The sequence below is a fragment of the Phascolarctos cinereus genome, unplaced genomic scaffold (assembly GCF_003287225.1).
Source record: "Phascolarctos cinereus isolate Bilbo 61053 unplaced genomic scaffold, phaCin_HiC Scaffold_1;HRSCAF=81, whole genome shotgun sequence".
NCBI lineage: Eukaryota > Metazoa > Chordata > Mammalia > Diprotodontia > Phascolarctidae > Phascolarctos > Phascolarctos cinereus.
Genome location: NW_027555514.1, coordinates 51665285 through 51678367, shown reverse-complemented (window position 1 = coordinate 51678367; position 13083 = coordinate 51665285). Strand labels below are relative to the sequence as shown.

The 13083-nt window shown below is 41.0% G+C and overlaps 1 protein-coding gene across 3 annotated transcripts in view; it reads left to right on the top strand.

Moving 5' to 3' along the window:
• The window catches only part of ADAM22 (ADAM metallopeptidase domain 22), a 276346-nt gene extending 263845 nt beyond the window's left edge, over positions 1-12501 (top strand). For all 3 annotated transcript variants that reach the window (XM_078151853.1, XM_078151849.1, XM_078151856.1), the window contains exons 31-32: positions 1098-1221; positions 5334-12501. In XM_078151853.1, the coding sequence (XP_078007979.1) occupies positions 1098-1221; positions 5334-5354 (145 nt within the window). In that variant the 3' untranslated portion in view covers positions 5355-12501. The remainder of the gene's footprint in view (positions 1-1097; positions 1222-5333) is intronic.
• Positions 12502-13083: the final 582 nt, after the last annotated feature.

Below are 13083 nucleotides of genomic sequence, written 5' to 3'. Positions count from 1 at the left end.
TGATATCCACTGGGCTGACTGAGGTCACTCTAAGCCATTTGATGGCATGGAAAAACAGAAGCTGATGTAAGGTTCCCAGACAAGAATGTTGGTTTGGGATGCCAGGGTAACAAGTCTCACCACCATAATAGCAGAATGAAAGTGGAATAGGCAGGATAGACCACTGGTAACTTCCATTTGCTTATTTCAGACCTTTTTTTTTTTTTTCTGGAATACATCCATTGTTAGGAAAGCGCATTGTCTTAGAACAGGAATGTAAAGATTTGGGAGATTGATGGGGATGGTGGGTAGGACAGAGAATGGTGGTGGTAATGTGTGTAAAATTCCAGTCAATAAAGTGCTGCCCCCTGTCTTACTGACACACAGAGTGTCCTGTCCACGGTGATACCAAGGTTTACAGGCTACTGCTTAGTCTACTCACTTCTTACAGAAATGCTGATTGCAGTGACTAATCAGACCATTTTTGTATGTTCTCATCAAACTCTGTTTGGCTGGAACTCTGCGCTCTCTGACGCTTGCATGCCTACTAATTTACTCTTAGCATTTCTGTACTTGCTTTTGTAGCTTCACAACTAACCGACTGGCCTCTGAATGCATGAATTCTGTGACTGACCAGCAAACAAATGTTACTTGTCATGTTGTATTTTAAGAGTCTTGTAAGATATAATTGCAATTCCTGTTCTTTTGACCATTCCCACACTGACTGGTAAAAATCAGCCAGAAATTACTTTTATCATCTATTTAATGGATCAGTATTGCTTGCTTTTACTAGCTCTTCTATCTTCCTATCTAGCGATAGACCACTTGGTCTATTTGCTTGCCATAGTTTTGCAAAGTATGATTCTCCATAATTTCATTTGGGCAAAGCATTATAATTCTGAGAGTCAAGAAATAAAATTTTCAACATTCCAGAGTTGTGAATGACATCGTGATCTATTCACAAACAGTTAGTGAGCATTTCCAGGGGGAACCATATGCCATACGAAAGAGAATTCAAACTAAGAGAATACATTTGGTTCTGAGCCAGATTTTTAAATAGTGGGGGTTGCTTTTGGTCAGCGACATCCCATTTATTTCATGTGTTTTCAACATCTCAGGACTTTGTCTCCTGCCAAGTCTCCTTCTTCCTCTACTGGGTCTATTGCCTCTAGCAGGAAATACCCGTATCCAATGCCTCCACTTCCTGATGAGGAGAAGAAGGCTAACAGACAAAGTGCCAGGGTAGGTACAGCTACTTTTATGTGTTTATTTGTTAATATGTGTATGTATTCTTTTGTACATCATTTAATCTCTCTGGCTTTCAGTTTTCTCATTTGTAAAATGAAGGATGTGTGTGTGTGTGTGTGTGTGTGTGTGTGTGTGTGTGTGTGTGTATAACTCTAACCAAATGTCCCTTCCAGCCCCAAATCCTATCAGTTTTACGGGAGACTACATTTCCCTTACTTTGTTTAAAATTGCAAGGCGTAGTCCTTACATCAGATATTTAGAATATTTATTTTTGCATGAGATCTTTGCATGTAAATCAGTAAAGTCTACTTGGCCATTTTTCAGAAGTATTTGACTACTGAAGCTGGTGTGTAGGTCTTCAATTAGCCAATAGACCCTATAGAAAATAGTCAAGTAGAATATTTTGGGAGATTGGTTTGGCCTCTGGTTGCGTTTTTGGTTTTATTTTATTTGGTTTGATTTTATTGAAGAGAGGGAGAAAATGCTAGGGAATATGTTTTGACTTTGAGAAAGACAATCCATGCACTCAATTTCATGTGCATAGGAGGCATCTCTCAATTTGAGTATATTTTATACATGAAAACTCCAACTTAAGCAGTTAGGTTAGGGAGTGTTTTTTCTACCTGTAACTGATTCCTTTAAATAGCCAGCTCTCTTAGTACATTTGAAGGAGGATTCCGCTTAAAACATGATTTTCTAAAAAACGTCTCCAGGATGATGAGATATACTATGATAGGTTAGGGAGTGTTTTTTCTACCTGTAACTGATTCCTTTAAATAGCCAGCTCTCTTAGTACATTTGAAGGAGGATTCCGCTTAAAACATGATTTTCTAAAAAACGTCTCCTGGATGATGAGATATACTATGCATTGAAAGATAAATCAACATGAGAGACATAAGAGGGGAACACAGACAAAACCTGCCTGGCACTAGTGATAACCAGTCTCTGTTGTGGCCAAATCTATTGCAGTGCAAAGTAGAATCCCAAACTTACATCAAAGCAAAACTCCAGAGCCACCTCCTCCATGAGGCCAGGCCTGTTGCTCCCTTCTCCCGCCATTTTGCCAGTTACTGTCATTCTCTACATCTCAAAATAATTCTGTATATACTTTGTATCTCTGTGTGTATGTGGCATATTCCCTCCATTACACCTCCAAAGAAGTTTTCTGGGGCCAGGCATGGTTTCATTTTTCTTTGTATCTCTAATTCCTGGTGTGAGATGTAGTGTGGTGTTAGGGACAGTGTGGGGTTGGAGAGAGTTGGAGAGAGAGTGAGAGAAAGTGAGAGAGAGAGAGAAAGTGAGAGAGAGAGAAGGAGGGAGGGAGAGAGAGGGGGAAGGGGAGAGAGAGAGAGAAAGAAAGAGGGAGAGGGAGAGAGAGTGAGAGAAAGTGAGAGAGAGAGAGAGAGAAGGAGGGAGAGAGAAGGAGGGAGGGAGAAGGAGGGAGGGAGAGAGAGGGGGAAGGGGAGAGAGAGAGAAAGAAAGAGGAAGAGGGAGAGAGAGTGAGAGAAAGTGAGAGAGAGAGAAGGAGGGAGAGAGAAGGAGGGAGGGAGAGAGAGGGGGAAGAGGAGAGAGAGAGAGAGAGAGAGAGAGAGAGAGAGAGAGAGAGAGAGAGAGAGAGAGAGAGAGAGAGAGAGAGAAAGAAAGAGGGAGAGGGAGAGGGAGAGAGAGCTGGAATTCAGATGAGAAGATCATCTGCTACATTTATAAACTGTTCCACCCTTGGCAAGTTACCTGCCCCTAGGACTTTCGCCCACTGTCTGTAGGAGTTCTTAACCTTTTGTGTGTCATATGGTCTTGTGAAGCCTACAGATCCCTTCTCCTAATTATGTTTTAAAACTGATAAAATGAAATACACAGAATTACAAAGGAAACCAATTACATAAAAAGACAAACAACAAAGTCACCGACCTCAGGTAAAGGATCCTACACCAAGACCACAGATATAGAGAAGGAGCTGATCTGTACTGTTAGAGCGGGTTTTCTCCTCTGGGAGTTCCCTGTGCCAGTGAAATCAGAAACCCAGGAGGCCAAGGTTGGGTATATGACTTATCACAATTTTTTCCCTATTGATCTTGACCTGTGACTTCATTGGTGTGGGGCACTCCTGATGAGGAAATTATCCCTATGGATGCTGGTTGGCAACTCCAATGCAATATGGTTTTAGATTTTTTTGGGGGGGGGTGAGGCAATGGGGTTAAGTGACTTGCCCAGGGTCACACAGCTAGTAAGTGTTTTGTGTCTAAGGCCGGATTTGAACTCAGGTCCTTCTGCATCCAGGGCCTGTGCTCTATCTACTGCGCCACCTCGCTGCCCCATGGTTTTAGATTTTGAAAGCTGTGTGGGGGCACTGAGAGGGTGAGTCACCTGCCCCATGTTATGTAGCTAGTATGTGTCAGAGGTTCACAGCTCAAACCCAGATCTCCTCGACTCCAAGGCTGCCTCTGCTTTGCACATAGCAGATGATGAATAAATGTTTGTTGAATCTAACTGAATTGGATTCCAAAGTCATACCTGTAAGAGCAGGCGGGCAAGTCACTGCTGTCTGGGACCAAGCTTCCCTGCTCATAGGCCCGTCCCTGTGTTCTTTGGTTTCATGTCAAAGACAATGAAGAGGAGGGTCTTGGTTATGAAATGAATGTGCTTTCAGGTATTTATAAAACTAGCTTCTAAGCCAAGTGCAAAGGGAGCCTTGCAGTATCAGTCAGTCAACTAACGTCTAAGGATGTGATGAGTGCTAAGCTTGAACTCTGCCTTTCTCATTCCAAGTCCAGCTCTTCTTTTGTGCCTTTGGCTTTTTACAGGGAAACAATCGAATAAATTGTCTGAATAAGAGAAGCCCAAAACGTCCAACTTCTTTGTTGACTCCATGTCAACAAAAATTTACTAAATGACTGTTGTGTGCAAGGCCCCATCCTCAGCACTAGGGAACCAAGGCAGAAATGAACATTTACGTTCTCCTGGGGTGGCTTTCCCCCACGCCTGGAATGCTCTCCTTTCTCCCCTTTGATTACTGACTCCCCTTCCCGCTTCCTTTAAGTGCCAACCAAAATCTCACCTTCTACAGGAAGCCTTCCCTAACCTCTCTTAAAACCACCACCTTCCCTCTGTTAATTATCTCTATTTATCCTGTGCAGGGGGAGCTAAGTGGTGCCATATTGGATAGAGTGCTAGGCCTGGAGTCAGGAAGACCTGAGTTCAAACCCAGCCTCAGACACTTACTACCTGTGTGACCCTGGGTGAGTCACTTAACCCTATTTACCTCAGTTTCTTCATCTGCAAAATGAGCTGGAGAAGGAAATGGAAAACCACTCCAGTATCCTTGCCAAGAAAACCCTAAATGGGGTCACAGACATGAGTCAGACGTGATTGAAGAACAGTTTATCCTGTATATAGATATTTGTTTACATGTTGTCTCCACCATTAGATTATAAGCTCCTTGAGGGCAGGGACTGTCTTTTTTTCCCCTCCCTTAGGCAACTGAGGTTAAGTGACTTGCCCAGGGTCACACAGCTAGTAAGTGTCAAGTGTTTGGTCTGAGGCCAGATTTGAACTCAGGTCCTCCTGACTTCAGGGCCGGTGCTCTATCCACTGTGCCACCTAGCTGTCCCACTAATTGGGTTTTTATTAGCACTGCATGAATTAAATCAACAACATAGGTACAAGTAGGGATACTGGTAACCAAGACCAGTGATTCCATTTCCTGGAATCACTAAGACAACACGCCTTTGAAAAAAAAAACCAACCCATTCTCCTTTGTTGTTGAGTCGTTTTTCAGTTGTGTTTGACTTTGTGAAGTTTTCTTGGCAAAGATACTGCAGTGGTTTGCCATTTCCTTCTCCAGCTCATTTTACAGATGAGGAAACTGAGGCAAGCAGGGTTGAGTGACTTGTTGTGGGTCACATAGCTAGTAAGTGTCTGAAGCCAGGTTTGAACTCAGGAAGAGGAGTCTTCCTGATTGCAGGCCCTGCACTCTATCCATTGCACCACCTAGCTACCCATTCTCCCTCTACCTTTTTAAATATATTTCTTTTCTAGGATCCCATGAGGAATGTGGTGAACTTGATTCTGACTTTCTAAACTCATGTTTTCCCTTTTGTTTTGTGCAGCTGTGGGAGACATCCATTTAAGACCAACTGTTTACGTGTGACACATTGGAACTGTTTACTTCAACTTTTATAGAAATTCAGCCTCACCGAGTCAACGCAAATGTATCTGCTCCTCAGATGATGTGAAAGACCCACGGAGATGCCAAGGAGGAGAGCAAGCTGGATCTCATCCCTGGATCATTTTTTTTTTCCACTGCTGGCTTAGATTTTACTCAAACCATGTAAAGAACCCTGGGAATCACATAACATAACACAGAATAACAAATAGTCTGAATAGAACCAAGGATAATCCGCATGACAGATAGATAAATAGGACTACGAGTATTTCACAGGTCCTCAATATGGCAAGTTTCCCAGATAGGAAATGCAAGCCAAATGAGGCCAATCGTGGGTCCAGAACTGGGTACCTGAAGCACATCCTCGCCGTAGACCATAATGCTATGTGCATGAGCCTTTTTTCATTTGTTCTCCATGTTTAAGGAAACAACATACTGTAGTAGAAACTAGCATGCAGGGCTAAGACATAACAGGACTCTTTCTGCAGGACTATAAGCTATGAGAGGCTAATAGCCTACATACACTTTAAAAACCACATCCTTTTTTACTTTTTATGTTTATATTCTCAGTCTAGAAGTACAAATGTACATAAGTAAACATTTTTAAATGTCAAAAACAGCTGTTACACACAAGTGTATTTTGCCAAATGCCTAAACAGTCTCTTATGACTAATAGCCATTGTTATAGATCCAATGGTCTTCTAAAATGATGAGCAGGTTAAATTGTAAATGTAGCAATCGGTGATGTAAATGTGTCTCTCCAACACTAGTGTCTGACCAGAATATCTGATGTCCCTTTAAATTGTGGGCATCCTGGAGGCTTGGAGTAACTGATCAAGACGTCAAAATGCCAGTCTGGGCTTCCTGCCCCCAACATTGTGCTAAAGCAGCACGTGACAGCTGGTGCCCTGAAATTAGGTCCTATGTAACTCCTTGACCTAAAGGTTGTCCAATTGTCCACCTTTTTCTTCCAGCAACGTCAACAATCCTAACTCTATCAGCTACTGTTTTTCCAAGTATTTATTACTGGCACATTTATATTGCTAGTCACGAAGAAAATTTGGAGCTAGGTAACAAGAGGTTACCTGGAAAAAAAAACAAAAAACAAAAGAAACGCACCAGACACTGCTCAGCCAATTGGAGAATACCAGAAGTTTCCATCCTGGTAGGCTAGTACATGAAATCTGAAGAGGCCATACACATGTGTGTAGTATCTGCAAGGTTATAAAACAGCTGATGGGAGAAAGCTTATATTTTGAACCTGGAATTTTATTTTTTGATTCACAGAAAAATAGGAATTCTAATTTAAAAGACTTCTTCCTCCAATTCAGCCCGGTAGAAGACTGGAAGTTGGTGATGGTCCCACTAGGCCTTTCTAAATGTGGGACCTATTCTGATGAACTCATCAAGTGGTGGAATCAATCAGACACTTGGTGATGATTGATATGGACTGTATTTCTTTCTCAGTCTCCTCATTTCTTGACCCTTTTCCTTGAGATGAGTGGACAGGAACAGGCAAGATTTCAAAGATGGCCTCTTAATTTGCGTGTTGTTGTTCGATCATTTCAGTAGTGTCAACTCTTCATGACCCCATATGAGGTCTTGGCAAAGACACTGGAGCGGTTTTCCATTTCCTTCTCTAGCTCATTTTACAGATGAGGAAACTGAGGCAGCAGGAGTAAGTGACTTGCTCATGGTCACACAGCTAGGAATTGTCTGAAGCCAGATTTGAACTCAGGAAGATGAGTCTTCCTGACTCCAGGCCTAGCACTCTATCCATTGTACCACCTAGCTGCCCCTCTTAATTTGCTTCCCCCCATTAATTTCCATGAAGGAAGAACTCACATAGAAACAATGTGAGCATTCAACATGGAGAGGGCCACACTCTTAAGCAGACTTCTGTACTGTGTTTATGTTCATGCTTCTGTAATGTACTTCCTTTGACTATATGTCTTCAAGTATATTTTTTAAAAAGGAACCCCACCCACTTTTAAATACAAAATACATGGAGCATTTTAAAGGGCAGGGCATGATATGCCTTGAATGTTGATCTTGTATCAAAAATGCAAAACCTTCTTGCAAAAGTTAGGGTAAGAATTTGGCAACATGACCAAATGGCCGATGCCAAGGAGGGCCAGGAGATTTTGAAGACTGTGCAAATAAAAGTGGCTTTTGAACAAGACCTCTCACTTTAATGTGGATTGAATGTTCTCCAGTATTGAGTATATGATGGGTACTTTACAGCTTACATGGAAGAGATGAAAGAATTTAACGATTTAAACTTAGCATACCTCATAGGAGCCTGTTGTCCAGTTAGAGTTTGCTCCAGTTTTGTCAAGGAAAGAACCCACTTGTAACTACGTGGCCACAGGCTGGTCTTTCTTTCATTCCCTTCTCCTCACCTGTTATTTTCAATGGAAATGATGAACATGTGCCTTCCAGGGGATACTGTTTGAAGGAGATCGACAATGGTGGGCAGCTGGGAATCTGCTCATGAGCACTGTTGGAGCTCCCAAGCTGTCTAGGTCACTGCCTTTGGTGGTCTTCAGCTAGAAGTGATGGAAAAAGAACTTTACGTTTATTACAATGATTATGTTGTTAGAAGTGGAGTGATTGTCATCAGTGTTATATTGTGGCTTTCCAGTCCATGCCATTTTATTGGGTTCTTTCACACAGATTATTAATGATGATTAATGTGACTGGAAACACATTCTTTTGGAACTTGAGGTATGTCAGATCTAAAATCATAGGGCTTTTGATGAACTCACCCAAAAAATGGGTGCATAACATTAAACACAAGCACAAGCAACTTTTATAGTTTGGTTTTAGAGGGATTATGGGGTCATAAATTTGTAGGTCTAGAGCTGGAAGGTCATTTAGTCCTAACCCCACCTTTACAGATGAGGAGAGTGAGAGGCCCAGAGAGTGACTGCTGAGGTGGAGTGCCAAGGTCACACAAGAAATAAGTAGGTTTGATCCCAGGTCTGACTCCAAAGCCAACTTCTTGCCATGTGCCATCCTTGTTTCCGAGGAGGGAAACAAAGGCAACCCCTGAATCATATTCTAAGAAACTGACCCATTGCAGAAGGCCATTGTAATATGGTTGTACTAAGCACAGAATAACAATATTGGGGCCTTTACACTCTTCCTTTGAACCCCAGCTCTTTGTCCTTCAAGCTTTGAACCATGACAGAATGTCAGAAAATTTCCACGTGTCAAAGACAACTGGAGGACTTAAAAACAACCCTTGATTAAAAGGAACCGTTCAAAGTTCCCTGCTAATTATACTTCTCATTCTCAGCCACCCTTCCCCCCGCCCCAATTAATATAGGTGACCAGGGAGACGTCTCTAAAAGCAAGGTCTGCCTCAGCTTTGATGGTGAAGTGGCCTTGCATTCTGACATAGCCATACTTCTTATAGTCAGGAAGCACAAACTGCCATGGGATTCTATAATGACAGTTAATGGTCTCCAGGAGGGTGAATAGTCCATAAAAAGGCAAAACCCCAGCATGAAAAGTGGCCACTGGAAAAGAATCAACCAGTCCATGGATATTGTGAAGCATTCTAGGAAAATGTTTCCTAGACCCTTTTGTCATGCCTGTATCATCCCTAAGGAAAGAAGAGAGAATTGTTCTGTGTGGCTTTTGTTTAAGCTTATTAATGAATCCAAGGGTCTGTGTAGGATCAAGCTGGAAAAATAGCCTCTAGTTCTGAACCTTTGCTTCAATTAAGGCCATTGAGATATGTGGTTTTTCTAAAAGGCTAGTTTAGTAAAGTTTCTTGAGGTTGATAGGAACTTTTCTAATATTTCAAAAAAAATTTTTTTAAAGTTTTTGGTTAAAAAGATCAAATGAAACATTCAAGGTCATATAAATGAGTTAATGACAAAGTTGGGACTAATCCCTAATTCATATTTCTCCAGATATCTTCTGGTTAGCTAACTTCATGTTATACTGTTGATTATCATCTTCTGGCCAGACTTAGTATTTGTTTCCCTTTTTTCTGGTGTTATTTAATTGATTTAGACTTTCAGGCCTTAACTCATTCTCCTAATGCCATAGTTTAGATCTGCTTAAGCCTCACATACAAAGCTCTATTAAAATTTATTCAAAGACCCAGCCCTACGAATCTATAGTAGTTTTACCATATCAGCTGTTACACAGCATGATTGGGAGAAGTATTTCCCTAGAGGATAACATAGCAGGGTCTCAGTAATTCCCTGCACATGCCTCTCATCTAAAGCAGAACCTGCCTTTGTTAGCACTTTATATATCTAATATATATATATATATATATATATATATATGTATATATATATATATATAATGTACACACATATAAATACATGAAACAAGATATTGTTTATCCCTCAATTCCCTGTCAGTATCTCATATATTTTTCCCAGTTATTTGCAACGCCACCCAGATCATCTTTCTCAGCTGCCTGGATTGGATTTCAAGGAGAAACTCCTTTGTCCAAAACATTCCCTTCATAAGTATCCTCCAGACCCAAGCCAAGTGCTTGGTTTAAGGGTGCAGATGTTCATCAGAGATCTTTTTAGGGGTGCAGTCATGCATCAGAGATCTTTTCTAAATAAAATAGGCCTTTATGATTATGGAGATTATGGATGGGGAAGAGGGTTCTTTCAGCTTGATAAGGGCAAATTTTCATGGGGAGGAAGGGATCTGATCACTCCTGCACTCTCTAATGGAAATTGACTGATAAGCAAGCAGCATGCACATGGCCTCCATTTCAAAATGCTTGCTGTTAAGGATGGCCTCACTGGGAAATCTTTGCAGGTGCTCACCGTCAAGTCTGCTAAGCACAGGTATTTCCCAAACATCTACCCATGTACTTGTGGAGCAAATGAATGCCCAGCACCATCTTAGACAACTCCCCTTTTGTTAATTGTTTCAAACGTATCCTAGAACACAGACCCTAAGTAACTACATTTGTGTGGTAGGATTTGTTCTTATAAACACGACTGCACATGTGCACTGGCTACATGTGGCCAACCTATCTGGCGTGCTATGAGATACTGCAAAGTTCTCCATCTTCCTCAAAGGCTTGCTTTTTCCACCCACCTCCATCACAGAAATTTCCACCATTGCAATCATTTTTGAGGGCTAGAAAGCAAATTAAAGCACATACATATACAGCGAGGAAGCAGGGAAGGAGAGCCCTCTCCAGCCTTCTCTCATTGCCATATCAGAAAGGATTAGTTTATCAGGGTTGGGGAATTGTTATCTAGGAAGGCAGCAAGATCTTGCTTCAGTCTCAGAACAGATACAACAGCATGAATGGTTAAAGATCACTTCTGACTTAGGGTGTGGGGCACCTGGGCCCTCTGGGCAGCTAGGGGAAAAGCCCTTTCAATTCACCTGCTCCCCAGTTTTGCTCAGTCTGCCACAATGTTGCTGTTTATCATACCTGTCTTATTATTCAGAATAGTTGTGTCAAACAACGGGAGAGACACTTCCTCTGCTTTGCTACTAACCAGCCCTGTGTCCTTAAGCAAATCACAAGTACTCTCTGAAGTTTGTTTCTTCATCTTTAAAACTGGGGGGTGAGGGACTGGACTAGATCAGGGGTTCTTAATTTGGGGTGCAACACTAACTATATAATCCCAAGGGGTCCATGGTTAAATTTCAGGGCTTCTGTGAACTTGGATGGGGAAAAAATTAGATCTTTCTCTTCACTAACCTCTAACTGAAATCGACCATTTCTTTCAATTATGAATGTAAGCAACAAAGCATTATTCTGAAAGGGGATTCATGGGGAGGGTAAGGGGGCTAAAGGATTTCATGACAAAAAAAAAAGTTAAGGAGCCCTGAACTAGATCTCTGAATTTCTTCTAGATCTAACAGTTTATGAATCTAAGTATACAATCAAAGGGTTGCTACTTCAATTTGCCCCACTGGGTTTCCTAAAAGTACAAATATTAATGCACAGAAAAGGAGAGTATATAAAAGCAAAACTTATAGAAATGTATACAATGAGTCACCAGAAGGAACTGGTAAGATCCAACCTATAAAGGATGAATGAGTCTGTGAAGAAAGCACTATTCTCTACCTTGTTTTTCCTCCTCCCTTTCCCATCTCTCTGTATTTCTGTGATTTAAAAATGGTTCATTCTGGGCCTAAGTGTCTTCTTATTTTTACCCTGAGGGCCTCGGTCAGTTGTTTATGGTCAAGATAGAAATTCTTGCAAATAGCCCAGATCTTTAACTATAGCGGTGCTAGTGACAATACTATATATGATACAAGACAGCCATGTGCTAATACGATTTAACACATTTATTCAATTATAGTACAAAAATTCCTATTAAATTATATCTGTGTATCACTGCCTGGTTATGAAACCTGAGTTTTCTAGTTCAGTACATATTCAAATTGTGGGACTGGTCATAATCAGTCTTTTTATGGGCAAAAATTACACCCCCCCCGTAATGTTTTATATAGGATAATTTTTTTTTTTACAATAACTGTACAAGTACAAAATAGTTTCTTCACAAGAAGAATCACATATTCTTTTGTAACTGGCTGGAAAATGGACTCTTTTCCCAAACTGGCATCCCCAACTGACAACTTCATTCAGAAACTAGTTATGATATCAACATAGTTATCAATTTGTGCTAGAGCTCTTTAAACATTACTTTTGAGAAGTAAAATTCAAATAATCTGGAGCTACCCCATGGTGAAGTGTTAATAGCAGCATGAAAAGAATCTATACTGGTTTCACTGTCAGGGGAAGGAGCAATTATTTGTATAAACTTAGATACCCATTACTTAAGGTATTACATTTTGCTTGGCTGATCGACACTTCCCAAGTTCTTCTTGCTACTTAAAAGATACCAGGTTCTGGCAAAGACCAACATGAAATGTATCACTGCAGCTGCTTTCCTGAGTGCTTTTGTTATATGGGCTGTTCTGGCTATAATTCTTCCTACAATAATAGCTAAATGCAAAATTTTGCTGTTTTTAAAAGTCACTGTAATTTGAGGCTCTGAATCCTTCCACAATTTTATTAGTGTCAACTGAGTCTAATAAAAAAAAAATCCAGTTTTCTATGTTACTATTACTGTAACATCAATAAAGTGACTTTCAATGAATGTTTTGTGGTTGTTTTTTTTTTCATAGCCCTTTAATTCTCTATCTTGCATATGAATTTGTTGTCTAGACTCTTCTGTTTGCAGAGGAATGGAGAGACAGAAGACAGAGTGTCATAGGGTAGAAATTAGGTGTAGTTTCTTTCCCCTCCTGGTGGTAATGACTATGCCAGCCTGTCTGGTGTATAAGAGGGTTAGGAAGAGTTGGAGCACTAATTTTTTTTTGATGCTCAAATTTTTAGGGAGACTATTGTAGACCCTCTATTTGTACCCATGAATGAATGAATGAAAAAAGCAATTATTAGGTTCATATTATGTGCTAGGCCAGTCCCTCTCTTCTCAAGGAGACTACACTCTTCAGTGGGAAGAGAAACCATAGAGAATTCAGCTGTAGAGCAGATGGAAAAGCCTGATGATCCTTGAAGGGGCATCTTGTTTAGCATCATTTCTACTGAAAGAACCAAACCAAACCCATGGCCATTTCTGGTGTTAAGCCATCTGTCAGAGGCAGACTTTGGTGCTATGGCCTTCCTTTTGTGGGTCAACCTGGTGACAGTTGCCTGGAGAGTGCCCCTACCAGGAGCC